Source organism: Artemia franciscana, chromosome 17 (genome assembly GCF_032884065.1).
Source record: "Artemia franciscana chromosome 17, ASM3288406v1, whole genome shotgun sequence".
NCBI classification, from domain to species: Eukaryota; Metazoa; Arthropoda; class Branchiopoda; order Anostraca; family Artemiidae; genus Artemia; species Artemia franciscana.
The window spans coordinates 40284222-40307974 of record NC_088879.1 but is presented as its reverse complement, the minus strand read 5'-3'; the positions used below and the strand labels follow the sequence as shown (position 1 = coordinate 40307974).

At 34.1% G+C, this 23753-nt stretch overlaps 1 protein-coding gene across 1 annotated transcript in view; it reads left to right on the top strand.

The window, feature by feature from the left end:
* LOC136037586 (rho guanine nucleotide exchange factor 28-like) overlaps positions 1-23753 on the top strand; it is a 330822-nt gene that overhangs the window by 275343 nt on the left and 31726 nt on the right. Inside the window, exons 28-30 of the mRNA XM_065720307.1 lie at positions 10413-10579; positions 15860-15972; positions 22229-22431. Of these exons, the coding sequence (XP_065576379.1) occupies positions 10413-10579; positions 15860-15972; positions 22229-22431 (483 nt within the window). The remainder of the gene's footprint in view (positions 1-10412; positions 10580-15859; positions 15973-22228; positions 22432-23753) is intronic.

Below are 23753 nucleotides of genomic sequence, written 5' to 3'. Positions count from 1 at the left end.
AGAGAAAACATAATGAAATGCATCACAATAGGCACAACAGCAAAAAAGAAAATCTAAATAGGAATATAAATATACTAAATATTTTACAAAAAAGACTATGTTAAATAAGGAAAAAGAGAAAACATAATGAAATGCATCACAATTGGCATAGCACCAAAAAAGAAAATCTTCTTGCGAATCAACTAAAACTGAACAGATAAAATATACTTTAAGGAAATAACACGTATAATCACGGTTCAGGTACAGTAAACTTCTAATAAAGTTGTCTTTCAATAACGGCAGTTAGAGCATCTGTAGCTTCGTTTTTTTTCTGCTACTGTAGAATATATGGCCCAGAGCGAGAGATCTTAAAGGTAAATACAATGCTTATATAATTATAAGAACGGAGAGCTCTTTTATCCCCTTCCAATAAGATGGGCTTTAAAGGAGTAATGGGCTATATAAGTAAAAAAACGCATTAGCTAAAAATTTTTGACAACAAGGAGTCCGTAGACACGGCGGTCGTACATGCGTCGTACAATATAAGTCCATACATGCTACACATACATGCTTCAATATAAACTGACTATGGTGAAAGATCGCCATATTTTTTTTATTATTTTTTTTTACCAGAAAGTTTAAAGGCCTCTAAAAAAAACCTACGTGGATTCACAAGTTTTATGAAAAATTAAGTTAGGTTATAGAGCAGCGAGCAACATGTTCAGAAATGGTAAAAATGTGACAAAAGTGTGACCAAAAGTAAAATGTGACCTAACCTAATCTAACATTAAAAATGAAACCTGTTTGTTTGAACCTGATAAGGATATTTACACAATAGTAAAAAATGGGCATCCAATTGGTAATGAAAATGACTTCCAAAGGCAGTTATGCAGTTTCTCGTTGTAGCGGTTGCTGAATTAAAAAAGAAATATGGCTTAAAAATCAGCAAAAATTGCTAAAGAACAAGTGGCGCCAACAAGCAGCCTAAGAATATATTGCTTTCCTTTAAAGGTTTAGTTGGTCTTGGAAACCAATAAATTTATTATATTTAAATTTTTACGGACGAAAAGTGTTGCCAAACTTAGCTAGATAGTTTTACTAATTGATTTTTGCGGTTCAACTTGGCAATGCTGATGAAACTATGGTATTGTCCGACAAAATTAGTACTTTTGAATCAACCAAAGGAAAAATCTTTGAAAATTTTCTGGTAGTATGAATAGGCCAAAGATGAATCCAAGGGCAAAAGCTTTTCTATTTTCATGTCCCTTTTACTTTAAAAAAGACAACGATTAAAGTAGATAACCTAGAACATTCTGATTTTACATCTAGAAACCTTCAGCAAAAAAACAAAAACAAACAACTAAAACATTTAAGAAAACAGCATAGGAAGATGAAGAAGAGAGAGAAAAACAAGGAGGTAAGTCACGTTATAAAAAAAAATACGTTATAAAAAGAATCCATAGTTGTTTGTCAGAAGGGTTGAGTCCTCCTTCTCAATATAAAGCATTGAAAACAGATACAGCTCAAATTGATATTCCAATAAAGTGTGTTCCAATCAGATTAAGTATGGCAGATCTATAGCTGGAAAACTGCAATGGACCCAACAATGGGGTATTAACTGTTCTAAGGGAGCAGATAATTGCACAACGTACTCTTTTGAGTGACTCTGGTTGGCAATCAACAAATCAGATCGTCGGTACCAACAAATTTAATCCACGATGATATTTCAAATCAAATGGTTTGTGCCAATAAATCAAATTCATGACATGTGGATGACGAACGTTTTGGTTCTGTAATTGCTAAAAAAAGACAAAAACTTCTGCACTATACTCACAAAAATAGCAAATAATAAAAAAAAACTCAGGCTTCCAAAGCGATATTTGACTCATGTGAAGATCTAATTTTATGCTACTTCTTTATTGTATGAGCATTAACGCGGACAATGCTTTCGCGAAAAAACAGACAAAGTGTAAGCATTTACACTCTGTTCGGACACCGCGTAAGCATTTATAGTCTCTCTCACTTGGGCTGTTTTCATTTCGTATAGATTGCAGAGAAATCTGTAGGAAAATTTTCGAACGGAAGCAAACTGTGCCGCAAATTCCGGTCCAGCACCGGCCGGCACCAGTCACAGCCGCACAGTTGGGCTGATTCTTGTGTGCTTTGCCTTTGTGATTCCAGTTCGGAAATCGAAATTCGACTCCTGTCAGATCCAATGTTTTACGCTGTGATATTGCTAGTCCTAAAGTGAAGATGTTTTTGTCTTCAGTGCCAGGTGTGGGGGAGGTGGGGAGGGGATTGCCAATGTCCCTAGATTTTGGAAATAAAGTTTTGTCTTTTTCTATGTTGAAAATAAAACCATGGTGCCCCCTCCCGGATTTTGAAAAATAAGTGTTTTTTGTAGTTTTAATAAAGAAAGAAAGAAAAAAAATAAAAAAAATAAAATGGCCTCCTTGAGACATGATTTTTGCAAATGTAGAATGGAGGTAACTGAGTTTTTTTTTTTTTTTTTTTTTTTTTTTTTTTTTTTTTTTTTTTTTTTTTTTTTTTTTTTTTTTTTTTTTGCAACATGTATTAATTTTCAATTGTTCGGAAATGATTATTTCAGTCTACTCAGTAAGTATGGAAAGTATGAATTTCATAGGAAATAAAAAATATCAGTACCATTGACAGTAACACAAATAGGCTAAGTTTGATTTAATAAATATGGATATTAGCTAAAGTTCGAAGTTTATTTGTATTCAACCTAATATATCCTGAAAGCAGGAAAATTGTTTTGCAGGTATAATAGAGTTGAGGATAGTAAGCAGAACATAGGCTCGGTTGTTTTTAAATATGTTATATAGTTTTTAGTTTTTTTGGAATTATTGGATTAAATTTCTAATTATTTAGATTATATTAAACAAACTTTAAACATTATTAGTTAAATTAATTGATACAAGTTAAATTATTGATTTTTCTATTAAACTACAATAAAACTATACGAAGTTAACGTGTATCATTGTATAAGTTTGATTGAAATATATAAATATATATATATATATATATATATATATATATATATATATATATATATATATATATATATATATATATATATATCTATATATATAAAAATAAGTTGTCTGTGGATGGATGGATGTGTCAGGTGACGTCACCTGAAAAAAACTGGATCAGGTGACGTCAAAACTGAAAAAACTAAAAAAAGGCAAAAACTACAAAAAAAACTAAAAACTAATAAAAAAAATAAAAAAGCTAAAAAACTAAAAAAACTATAAAGGTAAAAACCAATAAAAAACTAAAAAAAAAACTGAAAAAAACTAAAAAAAAGGCAAAAACTACAAAAAAAAAACTAAAAACTAATAAAAAAAGTAAAAAGCTAAAAAACTAAAAAAACTAAAAAAACTAAAAAAAGGTAAAAAACTAAAAAAAATAAAAAATAAAAAAAAACTAAAAAAAAGGAAAAAAAACTGAAAAATAAGCTAAAATAAAGGTAAAAAACCAATAAAAAACTAAAAAAAAAAAGGAAAAAAAACTAATAAATGACGACACTCAAAGAGAAAGCGACCAGGACAAAAGGAATGTTCGATTAGCAATCAACAAAGCACCGGGACACAGGGAGTATAAATGACGACCAGGACATAAGTAAAAAAAAAAAAAACTATCTATATATATAAAAATAAGTTGTCTGTGGATCTGTGGATCGTGGATCAGGTGACGTCACCTGAAAAAACTGGATCAGGTGACGTCAAAACTGAAAAAAACTAAAAAAAGGCAAAAACTACAAAAAAAACTAAAAACTAATAAAAAAAATAAAAAAGCTAAAAACTAAAAAAACTAAAAAAAGGCAAAAACTACAAAAAAAACTAAAAACTAATAAAAAAGCTAAAAAAACTAAAAAAAACTAAAAAAAGGCAAAAACTACAAAAAAACTAAAAACTAATAAAAAAAATAAAAAAGCTAAAAAACTAAAAAAAACTAAAAAAAACTAAAAAAAGGTAAAAAACTAAAAAAACTAAAAACTAAAAAAAACTAAAAAAGGTAAAAACTAAAAGAACTAAAAAAGAAAAAAATAAATGACGACACTCAAAGAGAAAGCGACCAGGACAAAAGGAATGTTCGATTAGCAATCAACAAAGCACCGGGACACAGGGAGTATAAATGACGACCAGGACACAAGTAAAAAAAAAAATTAACAAAACTAAAAAGAAGGTAAAAACTACAAAAAAACTAAAAAGAAAAAAAACTAAAAAACTAATAAAAAAACTAAAAAATCTAAAAATCTAAATAAACTAAAAAAGAAAAAAAAAGGAAAAAAATAAAGGAGAAAAACAAAACTAAAAAACGAATGTATATACAGACCGGTACACCGGGATACAAATGACGACCGGGACACAGGGAATATAAATGACGACCGGGACACAGGGACACAACTACAACGGGGACACCGGGGGAAACAGGGGGATATAAATGACGACCGGGACAAAAAAAACTAAAAAGAAAAAAAACTAAAAACTAATAAAAAAACTAAAAAATCTAAAAATCTAAATAAGCTAAAAAAGAAAAAAAAAGGAAAAAAATAAAGGAGAAAAAATAAACTAAAAAACGAATGTATATACAGACCGGGACACCGGGATACAAATGACGACCGGGACCCGGGACACAGGGAATATAAATGACGACCGGGACACAGGGACACAACTACAACGGGGACACCGGGGGAAACAGGGGGATGTAAATGACGACCGGGACACCGGGACAGGGAATGGTCGATTAGCAATCACCATCAACAAAGCTCAAGGGCAATCATTAGAATCATGAGGTATAGATCTGAATACAGATTGTTTTCCCATGGACCATTATATGTTGCATGTTCAAGAGTCGGTAAACCTGACAATCTATTTATATGCAAAGACAATGGGACAGCAAAGAATGTTGTATATTCGCAAGTTTTACGTAGTTAAAACCATATATATATATCTATCTATATTCACAGGTGGGACATAGGGACACAACTACAATGGCGCGTAACTATTATGGCGCGTAACGACTTACGCGCGCGGGGGGGCTTGGGGGGGGCGCGAAGCGCCCCCACCAACTAGGTGTTGGGGTGGCGCGAAGCGCCACCCCAACAGCTAGTATATATATATATAAAATTACGTGTAATTAATAAGTAATTTTATTGTAAAATAATTGTGGTAAAGTTAGTAAGCAGAACACAGGCTAAGTTGTCTGTTAGAGCACAAATAATTTCGGCATATATTGGTGTGCGTTAAAAAGAAGTCCCACAATGTGGTAGCAATAAAAAAAAACACATTATTGATTGTTATCAAATCAAATTGTAATGGACGTTTTTTTCCTGAGTTGTGGTTATGTCAAGCTGAGAACCTATTTTAATGTTCAAGCAGTTTTGAATTTATTCAAATCCCAAGTTCCTTTCAGCCCCATTTTCCTTTTTTCTTTTTTTTTATGGCAATTGGTATTAACCAAGTGACATATAGCAATCGCAAATTCTGTCGGTCTGTCTGTCGGTCCCGGTTTTGCTATTTTAAGCGCTTCCAGGTAAGCTAGGACGATGAAATTTGGCGATTTGACCATCTGGGGGAGGAGTGGGGGGGGGGGTGGTTAATTCGGAAAAATAGAAAAAATGAAGTATTTTTAACTTACGAACGGTTGATCAGATCTTAATGGAATTTGATGTTTGGAAGAATATTGTGTCTCAGAGCTCTTATTTTAAATCCCGACCGGATCTGGTGACATTGGGGGGGGGAGTTGGTATGGGGAAACCTAAAATCTTAGAAAACACTTAGAGTGGAGGGATCGGGATGAAACTTGGTGGGAAAAATAAGCAGAAGTCTTAGATACGGGATTGACATATTTGGAACGGGTCCGATCTATTGGGGGGGAGGGTTAATTCTGAAAAATTAGAAAAAATGACGTATTTTTAACTTACCTAGGAGTGATCAGATCTTCATGAAACTTCATATTTAGAAGAACCTCGTAACTGAGATCTCTTATTTTAAATCTCAACCGGGTCCAGCGTCATTGGGGGGGGGGCCAGAAATCTGGGTATTTGTATCAGAAATGATGTATTTGTAGCTTACGAACGGGTGACCAGATCTTAATGAAATTTGATATTTAGAAGGATCTTGTGCTTTAAAGCTCTTACTTTAAATTACGACGAGATCCTATGAAATTGGGGGGAGTTGGAGGGGAAAACCGGAATTCTTAGAAAACGTGAAAATTCAGGTGTTTTTATCTTTCGAATAGGTGATCGGATCTTAACTGAACTTGATATATAGAAGGATCTTATGTCTCAAATGCTCCATTTTCGACTCGAATTGGATCCAGGGACATAGGGGGCTGGAGGAAGGAAACAGAAATCTTGGAAAACGCTTAAAGTGGAGAGATCGGGATGAAAATTGATGGGGAAGAATAAGCGCAAATTCTAGATACGTGATTGACATAATTGGAACGGATCCGTTCTCTTTGGAGGAGCTGGGGGGTGTTAAATTTTTTAAGAATTAGAAAAATTGAGGTATTTTTAACGTAATAACGGGTAACCGGATCTTAATGAAATTTAATGTTTAGAAGGAATTCATGTCTCAGAGCTCTTATTTCAAATCTCGACCAGATCTGTTGACATTTGGGAGGAGTTGGAGGGGGAAATCGGAAATCTTGGAAAACGCTTAGAGTGGAGGTATATAACTTCAAAGACCACACTGCCTTTCCATGACGAAAGTAAAACAGTTCAAAATAGGGATGATACCATTTTATTGACAGTGAATAGATATAAAATTATTTAACTGGATATTTCGAACACATATACAGTGTTCATCATCAGCAGGAGGAATCGGGATGAAGCTTGGTGGATAGAATAAGCAAATTTTATAGATACGTGATTACCGTAACCGTACTGGATTCGCTCTCTTTGGGGGAGTTGGGGGGAGGGGCACAGTTTTTTGCGGAGTTTGGTGCTTCTTAACGTGCTAAGACGATGAAAATTGGTAGGCGTGTCAGGGAGCTGCACAAATTGACTTGATAAAGTCGTTTTCACAGATTCGACCATCTGGGGGGCTAAAGGGAGAGGAAAAATTAGAAAAAAAAATTAGGTATTTATAACTTAAGAGTGGGTGATCGGATCTTGATGAATTTTGGTATGTAGAAGGACATCGTGACTCAGAGCTCTTATTTTAAATCCCGACCGGCATTAAGTCTCTGATTTTCCTTTTAAATCAATCTATTGGTTCTTATAATTTGTTAGAGCTCATACCATATGAGCTCTTGGCTCGTAGCTCTTCTTGCCTTGTCACAAGTGCCATATGAGCTCTTAGCTCTTGTTTCATTAATGGGCCACCCGTAACGGATTAACAAATCACGGAGAAGACTTTTATACCAAATTTGTCTTGATGTTACCATTTAAGTATCAATGACAGTGAAAATTATATCTCATTTTTGATAAGTGCTTCATAGATTCGATTGGGGATATTTTAGTAATAGCTAGGGCCGTAACCAAGATTTTTCGGGGGGGGGGCAAAAACGCATAAAAAATTTGTTTATATTCATTTTTGTTACGTTTTTACGAGTCGGAGAAACGTTTCGGGGGGTGGGGGTTGAAATCCCCTAACCCCCAACGCTGGATATAGCCTTTGTAATAGCGTGTGCCAAATTTAAAAAAAAAAAAAACTGGTAGAAAAACTGGGAAGAAAATTAGCTAATTGAAGCCAAAGCTGCTTGTTGTTCGTGTTTGAATTCTTACGGAGGAAAATTTTTGTCAAATTGATCCAATTAGTTTCCATATTTATTATCATGTGTATCGAATATGAAGAATTACCCTAAAAACTTCATAATCTTAGAAACAACCAAGCGAAAAATCTAAATAATCGTGGTTTTCAGTTGTGAATAGAACTAAGATGTGTTCCTGATGGGGGGGGGGGGCATATTGATCTTTTTGAAAGACCAACTGTAAAGACAAAAGCATGAAATTCAGAAGAAAAAACGCTTTATGCTAACTCCGCAAGAGAAGAGTGGCACGATTTTTACTTAGTATGAACGGAAAAGTTTTAAAAAGCAGAATTGTGGCAAAGAGTCAAACTTTAGCGTAAAGAGCGAGGGATTGCGGAGGGGACAACCCATTTCATATACGGAGTAATTTCTGTTCGTTTTAAGTTTTAATGTCGCTCCTTACTTTCAGTTAAAAAAAAACTAGTTTTTTTATGTAATTTCTGAACGTTTTTTAATTAATGCATGTTTGATTTTGGCTCTCCACACATATATTATTAAAATGAAATTTGCATATTAATTCCTTTTTTGGCTAAATGGCTTTCTCTTAGTTTTGATCAGACGATTTTGAGAAATAAGGGATGGGGAAGGAGGCCTAGTTGCCATGCAATTTTACGGTTACATAAAAAGGCAACTACAAATTGTAATTTAAATAATTTTTTTATAAGTAAAAAAATACGTAACTTAAGAATTAGCTTACGTAACAAACTTTTATATTCTTTAATTTTTATTATGTATATGAGGGGGTTTGTAACCTCGTTAATACCTCGTTCTTTACACTAAATCGTAAGTTTTGTCCCAATTCTTTAAGAATGACCCCTGAATCAGAAAGGCCGTAGAATAAATAGTTGAAATTACTAAAAAATACTATAGCATAAAGATCGAGGTATTTATCTCCTCCTAAATACCTCGCTCTTTATGCTAAAGTATTTTTAGAACCCCTCATATGCGTAATAATCTCTGTTCGTTTTAAGTTTTAATGCTATTCCTTACTTTCAATTGAAAAAACTTTTCCATGTTTATTTTTTCATTGTTTTTTTATAGTAATTTTAGAAAATCCTGCGCCCTTTTCATTGAATTTCTGTTCCCCCATGACATATTTCTCCAAGGAAAGATCCTTCCACATAGCCCCCTCCCCTCAACCCCACCCCTAAAACAAAAAAAAAATCCCCTGAAAACGACTGTACACTTGCCAATAACCATTATCATATGTAAACACTGGTCGAATTTTGTAACTTGCAGCCCCTCCCCCAGGGATTGTGGGGGAGTAAGTCATTCCCAAAGACATAGATATTATGGTTTTTGACTATGCGGAACAAAATGGCTATCTCCAAATTTTGATCTGTTGACTTTGGAGAAAAAATGATCTTGGGAGGGTGCCTAGGTGCCCTCCAGTTTTTCTGGTCACTTAAAAAGGACACTAGAACTTTTCCTTTCCCTTAGAATGAGCCCTCTTGCGACATTCTAGGACAACTTGGTCCTAGGGAAACCCAGGGGAAAAGAAAAAAAAAACAAAACAAACAAACAAACAAATAAACACGCAATCGTGATTTGTCTTCTGGCAAAAAAATCGAAATTCCACATTTTTGTAGATAGGAGCTTGAAAATTTTGCTAATGGGTTCTCTGATACGCTGAATGCGATGGTGTGATTCTCGTTAAGATTCTGTGACTTTTAGGGGGTGGTTTCCCCTATTTTCTAAAATAAGGCAAATTTTTTCAGGCTCGTAACTTTTGATGACAAAGACTAAATTTGATGAAACTTATATATTTAAAATCAGCATGAAAATCTGATTCTTTTGATGTATATTTTAGCATCAAAATTCCGTTGTTTAGAGTTTCGTTTACTATTGAGCCGGGTCGCTCCTTACTTACCACGAACTGTTTGATTGCTTATATTTTAATTCCGGTGTTTTTGTTTCGAGACAAAATATTTCAATGCGGCTGGTGAACCGTCATGGTGAATGAGCTTGTGACAAAAAAGATCGTATGAAATATAAAAAAATATACAAAACGCCATGAAGCAAAACAAAAAGCAAAAAAAACGCTTGAAAACTTACAAATAAAGGAAAGATTCGGCCCGAAAACCCAGCTATGTGAACTGTGAATGAATATGTATACTCTAATGCTAATAATAATTTATTATCACCCTCTGCATACAATACAAATGCACTATAGAGGAGTATAAAAAACGAAAAGAAAAACAAAAAGGGCACAGAAAAAAAAAGAACTCGCACTATTTTTGACAACTTCAGACACTTTAGAACACGTTTTTATTAAAAATAAAATATCCTCCAATCAGCTACCAAAGTTTTCTTCTTATGAGATTACGTAATTCTAATGAAGTGTTTTGTGGAACTGTGGGTGCTTGAGCTGCCTGTCCCGAGCAGTTTAAGGCCTATAGGCCTGCCGGTACCAATACGGCTCTTCAAACTCACCCCCGCTCCCTTCTGTACATTACATAAATGTTATTGAATCAACCCTTTATCCGTTGCCTTCTTCATGCTCAAGTATATGGATTAAACATCATAAGGTTTTATTCTCTATTTTATTCATTTTATTTGTTATCTAGTGATTAAATGCCATTATTTTATTGACTTTTTATTTTCCACACCTGATTGACATTTTAGATTACTTTCTTCCTTTTCTCTAGGATGGCAAGCCGGGAGTAATAAGTCTAGAAAAGCTGCTTGTACGTGACAAGGCTGGTTTTGATTCTAGAGGTATATACCTAATATCTTCGGATTTATTAGAACCAGAAATATATGAGCTTCAAATCCAGTTGCCTAGGGATAAGAAAAACTGGATCGACTCTATAAGGTATTTTTCAAGTTTCCAGAATTAGTAATTTGTTATTTATGATATTTATTTATATATGAGCGTTATTTATTATGTTATATGAGCGTTATATATGAACGTTATGTATTTATATACGAGCTTCAAATCCAGTTGCCTAGGGATAAAAAAAAAACTGGATCGACTCTATAAGATATTTTTCAAGTTTCCAAAATTAACAATTCGTTATTTGATTTGTTTTTTCTTCTCTATCAAGGCCGCTATTTATTACTGATTAAGGGCTTGCATGACTGATTTGACGCGTGTAGACCGTTTTCTGATTAGTCAACAGTAAATTACTTGCCATCACGAACGAGATTGGAAAAGTTTCCTCTGTCATGCAGCTCCTTAAGTGGTAATATGGTATGATTCGAATGGTTGATTAACACTAGCATAACGTATCGCCTTCTGAATATGTTTTCCAACAAGACTAATCTATTTTTAATAAAGGTGTGAATGGGGAGGGGGGCTAGGGCAGGAGGGTTAGGGAAGGGGTTTCTAGTCTCATGAAATTGAATTTAAACACGTTTTCAATTTATTATGACTGTAAAAGAGCATTTTCAACATTGAGTATTTTGGGTCTTCCTGAAACAGAATCCTGACTAAAGGAGTGGGCCTACACCCCTCCCATCTATCAACACCACTAGGGTTTATTGTTTCTGTTGCTTGCGTGATATGGATCTGTTAGTGAAATATCCTTAAACGTGATTATTTTTTAGAACGCACATCAGGTTCCCGTAAGGTAATTGAGTTAAAAATGAGTTAAATCTTAAAAAATACTGCTTATATTTTTGAGGGGGGTATAGTTCCAGGTTTGGAAAGTATTTTTCTTTCGATTTACCATTAAAATGTACTGTAATTAGTTTATATGGAAAAAAACACTCGGGAGTAGTTTATATGTAAAAATTGTTGCTAAATGCTATCTATATGTAAAAACAACAGGTGAATAATGCGAAAAATTTCACTGATGTATGTTTCCTAACCTGGCTTCGTGGTAATATTCTGTCCAAAAAGACGGTAAGGCTTCACCCAAGGTACAGCTCATTGAAAGCGCAGTTACATTCCAACTTAGTAGTGTGACACAACTTTAGTATTTGAATTACGTTTGGACAACATGTAAATCACCTTAAAGGTGAAATTTTACTGCTGGATTTCACTAGATGTGTTTTTTTCTCAATCCTAGGAAAATAGCTTTGTCCCTCGACATATTTATTTAGAAAGTGTGTTTTGCCTCCAGATAATATTATTCTTATATTAGCATCACCTCTATTATGGGTTGAAAAAGTTATAAATAAGCCAGTATAGAGCTGGGAGCCTTCTATGAGACTCTTCTAGGGAAACCTCTGTGGTTATGGCCTCAAAATTGCTACTTAGATGAAATGTTTGTTTATAAGTGCCGTTTTGTGGGAATATTAAGTATTTTTAAATTCAGTCAAATTTTAATTTTAAGAAAGTACTAGAAAAATAGATAATTTTCAATTTGTGTCTACTGATACTACTCTCTAGTTGATAATCTAACATAGCATGTGCTGTGGGGCATACTTAAAAAAAAGAAGGCAGTGCGGGAACCCGCTCTAGATAATACTATTTAGACGCTATTACCTTTCTACCTTGCAGTCAAATAGCATAATCTCTTGTTTTTGTTGTTGTTTTTGTCACGGTGTTTATAACTGTAAAACAACTCATCAAATCTCACCATGTTTCTTAGCAGACAATGTGGACTATATAAAAAAGAATTAGTTTTTTATCAAAATTTTAAGAAAATTCAAGTTAAGAAACTATTTAAAGAATAACAAATCTAAAACAAATAAAAAACAAATGACAAAGAAAGATGAGATTAAAAAAGAAAAGTACAGTTACAAGATACGGTGGAGCAGCATAAAAGCACTAGCCTAACATACTTATTTGTATTTGCAACAGCACCAGGCGATTTTTTTTTTATTCATCTCACCTTGTATAATTTTACAAACTTCTAGTAATAGCAGGTCCATATGTTTTTCCACCCCACCTGTCATCTTCAATTCAGGTGTGTCGTAGTAAACCACTAACCTTATCAGTCGAGTCTAATCTAATCTAGAAAAACCAACCACCTCTTAATGTGTCTCAACAGACATCGTGTGATACTGTGACGTTTTAGGTGTTAATTTGGTTGTTTTCCAAAATTGGCCTATTTTTCTTATAATTTTACCTACTTTTTCTTGCTGATACATCATTAACTTCCTGTCGATGCTTTTACATAAATTTGGCTCCCAAGGCGAAGCAAAAATAAGAAAACTGTAGGGATCGAGGCTAAATCCCTGCAGCTCTTCAATAACTTCAGCCTACAGCCTTCAGTAACCTCCTACAGTAGCTTCATCTCTCTAATGAAACAATTTACTTTTCTAAATATTTTTAGTTTTCAAAGACTATAAAACAATCAGCCCCATCTGACAGTTTCTCTCAACCGACGACATAGATGGGGATATATTTATTTGAAAGCTTGGTACGCGAAATACACAATAATACTGCTGCTGCTACTACTGCTAACAACTCACTGCAGCATAAAGCCGCATGAGACCAGCACAGCTACCCAAGTCGCTCCTTCATCTCAATCTATGCAAAGCCTTCCTCCTTACACTCTCCCAAGAAACTGTAATTCCTAAACCTTGCTTATGACTTTTTCTTACGTCATTTAGGAACGGCCCGCTTTTCTTTTCGCCCTAGATGCCTGGCCGACACGGAAGATCTTCGGAAATCTTTTTTTCTTCATTTGCAGAACGTTCCCTAGCCATCTCAGCCTTTCTCTCGTTATAGCCCTAGAAAGCAGGGTAGAACCTCATTTTTCTTACAGAATACTGTTTAAAATGTATGTCAGTCAGACGGGAATTCCAAAAAAAAATTTGACAATTCACCTGGAAAAGATCCAACAAATCTTTTTCCGGCTTTTGGAATGCCCACGTTTCAGAACCCTACTTGACAACTGTCATCTCTGTAGCTTCCTATGATCTAATTTTGTTTTGAAGACTTATAATCATGTTTTCCCAAACTTTTTGCAAGTGTGAAAAAATTCCCTGGATCTTGGCTGTTCTACTTTTAACATCTTTGCTGCGTCTACCATTTTTAATAGTAACACTATCTAGGTAAGTGAAGTTATCCACTTGATCGATCATCTCCTTACTCTGTATCACCTCTTTACTTTCCACTTATTCCCAATCTAATCGACTTGGTCTTTGCAATATTAATTTCCAAACTTGTTTTTGTGCTCTGAACCCTCACAACCTCCCTAAAATCATTCATTTTGATAATATTCTCATCTAAGACACTCAAATTATCAAATTAGATAATTTGATTAATTACAATACCCCCCCCCCCCCCAGGGACACTAGTTATATTCACAACTGAAAACTGCGATCTATTTAGATTTTTCGCTCGGTTGTTTTCAAGACTATAAATTTTTTAGGGTAATTCTACATATTCGATGAACATGATAGTAAATACGCAAATTGATTGGATCAATTTGACAAAACTTTCCTCGTAAAAATTCAAACATGAACAACAAGTTGCTTCGACTTTAATTAGCTAATTTTTCCCCCAGTTTTTCTACCAGATTTTTTTTTAATTTGGCGCCCGCTATTACAAAGGCCGTTCCCAGGGGGGATTTGAACCCCCCCCCTCAAATTTTCGTCATAATCTGTAAATTGTCTTTGAACCTGACCTGGATAACTCGTTTCCAATGAGGAGCCTTTCGATCTTCCCTGCTCTCCCGGCTGTAAGATGTAATTCCTCATCTGCTAGCTCTATTTCAAATTTTAAAAATTTTTATGTGACCGAGAGGAAGGTCGCAAGAATTACATTTTAGGGATAATGCCAATTATCATTAGTAATAGATGACACAATCGATATATACAGTTACGTACGAGTTGCCGTCATCGAAGCTAGCCGTACTTGACTTTGTTGGTTTGATTAGTGTATTTTGGCATCCAGATGCTTTAGATGCTTTGATACTTATTTTTCTTTTCGAAAGTAGAGGGTATACGAGCTAAATCAGTAAGTTGCCATTCTTATTCATTTTTTTTTGAAAATCAGTGTTTTGCTTTCAACAAATATACTAGTTGGAATTAATATAGCGATGTCGCTTGACAATATTTACCATTTTTTGTTAAACTTGTCAACCTTGTCAGTGCCTAAGTCGATTTTTATCAAGTCCACTTAAGGCCATGTGGTACCTGAAAGCATCACCCAATCTCTTCCATAATAAATCTTTTTAGTTTGTGTGGCCAAACTATTTAGAGTTTATTATGCCGTTTTGCCATAGCTTATAGAGCTTGGATGAAAAATCCAAATAAATAACGAAAAACTTAGAAAAAACTATTTAACTTCTCTGATTTTATGACGGAGAAAGAAATATTCAGTTTTGATGAAATCTACTTCCTCAGAAATTGGGAGTTTAGTTTTTTTGATTCAACGGAGCAGAATTTTTTTTAAGTTCAGGAAAGGGCGAGAAAGGTCCCTAAAATTTTTTTTTAAGTTAAGGAAAGTTCAGGAAAGGATGTTACTGTGGTCCTAGCTATTAGAGTTTGTTTTTTTGGAGGGAACGAAGCAGAATTTTTGTAAGTGCAGGAAAGGTCCCTAAATTTTTTCTATTTTTAATTCAGGAAAGTTCAGAAAAGGTCCTAAAATTTTCTAGCATACCTGCTTGAAAAACGCTAAAGATAAGCTCAAAGGAAGTATCATTTGAACTATTTTGCTGCTTTGATGGTGCTGCCTAATTTGAAATTTGACAAATTTTACAGTCAAACCATAGATTCTCATTAGCTCTCAATAATGGCCCGTCCCCTGAGAGAATTCGCTAATGGACCCTTTGTCTTTGAGGAAGGCTGAGACTCTAAAATGCTTTTAAGGCACTGCATGGCCTTGAGTATTGTACTTAATTTGTATTCAGTACGTAGAATTCTGTTTTTATTTGAATTGACATTTTATCCTATAGTTTCCTATTAGGATATAATATCCTATAGGTTATAGGCTATAGGCTTTTATCCTATAGGCTATCTATTTCTTACTCGGTCCTAGCTATTTTTAATCGGCACTTATACTAGTAACCTACCTACCGGGCTGTTTTTTTCTTTTTTAAATAAATGTGAATAAGGCTACTTTATTCATACGATGGTTACTTAATCCAAACGATGATTTTATTGATCGAAGATAGTTCTATCTCTGTTAAAATTTTGCTTTTTATTATTTAGTATGGCTGTTAATTTTTCTTCTTTTATGTATAAATCATTTTAGGCTAGCTATTGAGCGTCGTCGCGAACAAGAGGAGGTCAATAAGCTAATTGCTGAAAGCGAAGAAGAGAGAAAAGTACAGGAAGCAAGAACAGTTAGAATTCGACAAGTTGTTAGTAAGTTTACTTTCCTGTAAAGACATTACTTAAGGCCGAAAACATAGCCGTTGACTTGACTTCATCAGGATCCCCCCCCCCTCCTCTCCATAACCACCACCATTAAGAGACAAAAAAAATTTCTTCTAGCTGCACTAATTTTGAGTCTGTAGTTGTGCCAATTTACCCTTTTATTTCTTTAATCTCCATTTTCACATGTCAATTTTGCTACAAAATTGCTAAGGGTCAAATTGGCTCTTGAATTAAACTTAATTTTGCTTGGAGTAATATTTTTGGACTTCGAGTAGTAATTTTGCTTGGACTATTTTTTATCATTTATTGCTTGGAGTTTAGTAATAGATTCAGATACCGTAATTTCTTTTTGAAAATCGTTATATAAATACAAAACTATCGTATTTTATGCAACGATTATTTTAAGCTAGAGAGAGAGGGGAGAGATAAAAGAGAAAAGAAAATAAACATTGTGAGCAGGCCCAGATTTACCAATAGACCCACTAGGCCTCGGCCTAGGGAGCACTCAGTGCCAGGGGGTGCAACAAATTATCACCGAGTGATTAGTTTCTTAACAAAACTTGGCTGATGTGATTTATCGTCAGTGTCTGGTGCACTCCGCCACCGCGCTGCTTATTCACAGAAAAGTGATTTAAAACTATACAGGAATTCCGTGGTTACTTATAAACTGTCAAATGTCTCCTAAGAATGGCAGTGGAAAGTTCGGTATCACATCTCTCTTACATTACTTTTGGCTCATCAGTTGCGTTCTGTTCATTGCCTGCACTATCCCTGAATTTTCGGGGATATCCCCGAAAATTCGACAGAGTGACAAAAACGCTTGGGCCTAGAAGTGTGAATGCTTTAAATATAGACTGATTGCGAGAGGAAAACAAATACCCAAATGGGTGAAAGAGGAATTATAAAAAATTCTTCTATTTGTACTGTATATTAGCCATATTTAGTCTCCAGTCACAAAATGGACATACAGGTCCAGTGTAGTGAAACGTTGCTTGAAAATTGTGAACGTTTCATTTTTAGCAAAACCTGGTACACTTAATAGTAATTAATTACCACTGACTAATAACGATTTGTTTTTTATCTACTATAACATCGTTAAGTGTAGGAAAAGAAAACAAACACAGGAGCAACGTATGTTACCGTTTGCAGCTAAAGCTGATAAGAGGTTCATAATACCCTGTTTTAAAAGGAGCATTCACAACAGGCTTATCATATAACACATAAATAAACATAAATAATAGCAATAACAATTGTGGTGAAATCTTGCTTGACAGGTTTTGTACTAGGATAAAAAAGAGGCAGATATAAAAATGAACATACAATTATAATGGTAAGAAACAGTATGTATATGTTTCAACTTACTAAGTTTTAAAAGTGGGTTCCAAAGTTTATCCATGTGCACAAAAGTACAGAATGATCAAAGTGACTACAATAAATTTGAGTCAGTACTGAGGGGTGACTCACTGCAGATTGCTGAGTCTGAGTTTTGTCTTTTGTAATGTCTACAATTGCTACAATCTTGGAGTAACCAAACTTCAACTTATTTATCAGGACGAGCCTTTGACCGGAGAGCAATCATGAAATCACATACAGTTTTCCCGAGCAACATAAAATGCCTAAAGTAGCAAGGACAGTAAAAATGAAATGTGATTCTTGAAACTGGTTAAGTTGAATGTTACAATACCATATACGTCTCAGAAAACTGGGAAAATCCTGAGCTTAATTTTTAATGCAAAAGATGTTCATTGCTGGTATTCAGTTTTTAAACTTAGCGAACACCAAGCTTAATTAAGAACATGTGTGATGAATCAGCAGAAAATGAGTGACAAATAATCCATAATGTATTATGTATCCATCAACTTCAGCTTTTCTTTATTCAACTTAAAAAAATATAAGAACAATATTATGTCCCAACAGGGAGCAGAGCTTGTAAGGCTGGGACAGTGCAAAAATATAGAAAAAACACCAACATCTCATCATAATAATAATTCCAAAATTTAACACGGCAAAAAACAAACAAAATATAAAATAAAACACGCAAAAGAGAAGTGACAAGGATAAATAAATAAATAAATATTGGTGAGGAGGGCGAGGGAGGCCATCTCATACACAGGGACACAAAGAAGAAGATCAAATAATTTAATTTTCCATCACCAATGGTGAATCATCAAAATTTTAGCAAACAATCTTTAATATGTGCTTTTCTAATTTAGCTTAGATTTTTATGTTTGGATCAAATAGAATTTTGTTTTTTAGCTTATAATTGTTTGCAATGAAAGGTAATTATGTATATAGTATAATGTATTATATTTCGCGGTTGCTGTAGCAAAAGGTAGCAAGTAGGCTACCATTAATTGGTAGTAAACTGTGCTAAACAAAAAAGTGGCTGAATGATTAAGACTTTTCAAGAATATAACGGTAGTATCCAAGTAGAAATTGAAAGGAAATACGCGTACCATTGAACGGACAAAAATTTAAGCTGTGCATTAATATTAAAAACATTAAAGACTGATTTGACTACAGGAGAATATTTTGACCAATTAGACTATCCTCTTTTATTGTAACTACCGCTTTAGTTGACTATCGAGATGTCATCAATATCTTTTTCCTTCTGATTCGAAAACATCTTTTTTTTTGCTAAAATTTGACATGTAAGCACTACCCTATAATAGGCCTATATTTGTTCAATAGCAAATAGCTGTACCGCCAGAAGGAATATTGTAATACCTGTCTGTATTTGGGCTGTACAACCGTTTGGTTCTGCTTTTTGTGTATACTGAAAAGTTTCCGCTCGTTGGTCTTCACGATTCAGTGTAGCAAAAAGGAGAGAATTTTACACGAAGAGAATGATGTTGACAGGTGCCGAATGGTATTGCCAAAATAAAAATCATAGAAAATTCCAACAACGAGTAAACCTAAGATGGAGCCAGAGGGCAAAAAAAATTCTCATTTGACGTCCTTGGTACTTTAACTTGGGTAGTCGGGAATTTCCCCAACTTAAGGAAATCTGAATTAAAATCATGATTAAAAATAAGAAATCGTCATTCACAACATTTAATTGAACACTCAGGAGGGTTTTCTGCATTTTTTGCATTGTATGATCAGAATAAAGAAATTTTAATCAGAAGACCTTTCTTTGTGATATTCCGCTCTGATGAAACCTCATTTCTAATATATCGTATATCAGGCATGGTTATACACGGAGATTGGGGGGTCTCTGTCGGAGATTGGTACAAAGCTCAAATTTTTTGGGAAAATGATATTTGGATCCACGGTAATCATGAAAAAGGAAGACCTAAAGGAACACACGTGCCGAATTTCACCCCCATTATCTTAGGAATAGATAATTAAGAGACATACAAACAGTGAAGTGCGCATGACACGGACTACTTTCAATTTAAATATTCTAAGATTGACAGTTTCTTCTTCACAAAGTTTCAAAAAAGACTTTAAATATTACCAATATCAATGTTATCGGGGAATGTGTTTATCCTGATAAGCTTTAATTCAAAGCAACTCAGAATTCAAATTAATAATATGAAAGTTATAAAAAGACATATGGCCATCCAGTATTGGCAGTGAAATGTTAACTTTTCTATTTTTTTTGTTATTCCTTTATGCTCCTCACAGTAGAGAGAATCGAGTTAAATTTTAATGACAAAATTTCGCTGAATCCAATTGCGAATTAATGTGGCGAAGTTCTAAGCATTGACGATTCTCTTCACGTTTCTTTTCTCATGTGTGATTTTTTGCGTGGAATGTAAAAAAGATGGTCTTTTTAAGAGATGGCACCGTATTTTTCTTGGTAGATCTTTTTGCGTCGTATATTAAAATTGGCGGTGTGTTATTTAATAGATGTCGTTATATTATACTGGATAGGTCATGTTTTATATTTAATATTAAGTAAAATGATGGTGTATTATCGTTTAAGAAAAATTACTCTCAGTCTTGTATTAATAAACGGTGGTTCTAAATTTAAAAAAAATTAAGCTTTCTCCTCATAAATATAAAATCTGAAACCTGAAAGTTTTTTCTTCCAAGAGATAAAGCACTACGATTATCAAAGTTTGGTTTAATTTATACCAGGAGGTTCAGAAATTATAAAAAGCTTCCTGCTAGTTTATTCAAAAATCCTAACAATAACGAATGAACCCATTATCTCCCTCCTTTTTTCTCTCTTAGCCTTGTTTTTGTCCTTTTATCTATTTTTAGTTTCGTTGTTTTGCACCATTAGTTGGTTTATTTGTTCTTTTTATCTTTGATTCAACCATTGTTGTATTGTTTTTTTTCTGACATTAATAGAGCAGTTTCATTCAATGCACTTCTTTATGACGTTAATTTTGGCCGGATTGATTTGATTAATTGTTTATTGCGACTTTTTTTTCTTTTAGTTTGTTATTTTTGATAAATTGAATAGTCTAAATCAGTACTTTATATGCCATGAAATTTTATTTACCTGTGAAATCTCACAGGGTTGTGGTTCAATTCCAGCTGCTGCAAGGTTGGGGGGCAAGTTTGCTACCTTTCCTGTAAAAAAAAGCACCTTAAACTTTGACAATTAGCGACGCCTATTCACTGTCAATAGTTCTGAAGTTTCTTTATCCTTACTTGTTTATCCCTCTAAATTTAAAAGGGAATCTAACTTTTTACTGAAAAGGTCCGTAAAAATCGTCCAATCGGCCTTCTAGGTTTCCCTAGCTCTTTTTTGAGTTGCAAGAAGCTTATAATTACATTCCTTTTCTACCTACCTGACATTTCCACATGCTCAGTGAAAATTGCGAATTTGTGGAATGCAGGGAAGTTGAGAGAAAATGTAGTTTATAGCGAGATATCAAAAAGTTTTGTATAATAAGAACTTGAAAGAGTAGCTGGGATGAGGCCCATCTGTGTTTTGAGTTTGACTTCTGCCTTTTCTGTCTTTACGATTCTTCCTCACAAAAGTTTTACATTTTCTTGTTGGAAAAAATATTTTCTACTTTGCTGGACGTATTATTTTAGAATACAGCCTAAGACTAGAAAATTAATAAAAAATTAATATAATTTTGCTGGCTGCCACTTCCGTAATCTACGGGGGCGTTAGCCTTATCTTGAGACTGCGAAATGTAAAAAAAAAAGTTTTGCTTGAACTGATTGAGTATATCGGCAAAATTAAGTTTTAGTTCCCGCACTTCGCGAAAATATGCATATTTTCTGGGTTGGTTTCAGAAACAGGCTAGTTTGAAATTCAGTTATCGAAACTTGCAGTTAACTTGACCCTCCTTATGTTTTTTGACTTCTTAAATCCACTTGTAGGTTTAAAATAGTTTAAAGCAAAAATTATAAACGTAGCTGAAATTTGAACAGGTTGTCTTCCACCAAGGGATTCCAGAGCCTTTATAACTCATGTGAGTAATTGCTCTTTCTCTCAACCTAAGGTCAAAGAACTTGTATAGGGAAAAAAGATTTACGAAGAATGAGATTTAGATGGTAAAGAGCTAAGAAAGTAAATTGAAAACTCTCCGTCTGCTAGCTGCGGAGAAAAGTTTACTGCAGCCTCCATTAGTGGAATTTATTTCACAACCATTAGAGGAAAAGATTATTTTTTCCTGGATTATATATGTATCCTGAATATATCTTGGATATCCCGCTGAAAAATGTTGAGCTAAATTTTAATTTTTTGTCTATTAAATGACACTGTATTATACTGAAGTATTATGGTAGCTCAGTTCTACGAAAAGACCAAAAATTAAATCGATTAGGTCTTTTTTGCGCCTTATTCTACCGCTTCAGCTTACCTAGGTGTAAACCCTTTCGAGCCTGTGTAGAACTGTGGGTCAGCTAAAGCCCACGTAGAGGTCAAGTTCCTGAATGGTAAGCAAAATGCATGCATAACAAACTGCCGTTAAGTAACGCTATTAATTATAGTATTAATATTATATTAACAATATATGTTAATAATATTGTTAACGTAATAATATTAATATTAATAACTATTAATATTATATATAATATTAATAACATTATTACTAATATTATCAACATATTATATTAATAAATTGTACTAACATATTAACATTATATTCATTATATTATTAATTAATTTATTAACACGAAATGTATTAACGCTATTAATTGTTTTCTCCATTCATAATTTTTTCCCAAGTTATTTGCAGGGCAACATGTTTCTATGGCAGCACGTTATATACTTTAATTTACAAAACGAAATAAATTAGATAACTACACTGATCGTCTTTTTGTGTTACAGGTGCCTTACGTAACAAAGACGTTGATCTTGCTGTTATTCTTGAAGAAAAAGTCCGACTTCTTGGGGATCTTGTGGAGGTTGCTAACCCAAATCCTTTAGATGATAGCAGTAGTCCTATTCAAGAACCTATTCGGTATACTCATCTAGTTGGTGATAATGTAGACAACCATGTTATGAGGGAAACGTTGCTCACTACGTTAAAGGTATTCTATTGTGTATTTTCTTAGGTCCTCCTTCCTAAAAATTCGCATTTTGTTTCAAGTGTCCTTTTTTGGAATTCAAAATTTCATTCTGCATTGGTGGTGACCTTCGAAAAGAAGTATAAAATGGTAAAATGTAACGTTTATTTCGAAGATGATAGAAAAATTTTATCAAACAGTTCGTGGTAACGAACTGTAGTAAGGAGCGACCCGGCTCAATAGTAACCAAAAGTCTAAAAAATGGAATTTTGGCACCAATAGCTACATCAAAAGAATCGCATTTTAATGGGGATTTTAAATAAATAAGTTTCATCAAGTTTAGTCTCACCCATCAAAAGTTACGAGCCTGAGAAAATTTGCGTTATTTTAGTAAATAGAGGGAAACATCCCCCAAAAGTCGTAGAATCTTAACGACAGTCACACCATCAGATTCAGCGTATCAGAGAACCCTACCGTAGAAGTTTCAAGCTCCTATCTACAAAAATGTGGAATTTTATATTTTTTGCCAGAAGGCAGATCACGGATGCGTTTTTTTTTTTTTTTTTTTTTTTTTTTTTTTTTTTTTTTTTTTTTTTTTTTTTTTTTTTTCAGGGGTGATTTTATCGACCCACTTGTCCTAGAATGTTGCGAGAGGGCTCATTCTAACGGAAATGAAAAGTTCTAGTGCCCTTTTTAAGTGACCAAAAAAATTGGAGGGCACCTAGGCCCCCTCCCACGCTAATTGTTTTCCCAAAGTCAACGGATCAAAATTCTGAGATAGCCATTTTATTCAGCGTAGTCGAAAAACCTTATAACTATGTCTTTGGGGACGACTTACTCCCCACAGTCCCTGTGGGAGGGGTTACAAGTTCAAAACTTTGACCAGTGCTTACATATAGTAATGGTTATTGGGAAGTGTACAGGCGTTTTCAGGAGGATTTTTTGGTTGGAGGAAGGGGTTGAGAAGAGGGGAATATGCTGGGGGAACTTTCCATCGAGGAATTTGTCATGGGGGAAGAAAATTTCCATGAAGGGAGCGCAGGATTTACTAGCATTACTTAAAAAAAACAATGAAAAAGTTTTTTTTTTCAGCTGGAAGTAAGCAGCAGCATTAAAACTTAAAACGAACAGAAATTATTACCCATATGAGGGGCTCACCTCCTCCTAATACCTCGCTCTTTACGCCAAAGTATTTTTAGTAATTTCAACTATTTATTCTGCGGCTTTTGTGATTCAGGGGTCATTCTTAATGAATTGGGACAACATCTAAGCTTTAGTGTAAAGAGCGAGGTACTGACGAGGGGGCGAACCCCCTCATATATGTAATAAAAACATAAGAATACAAA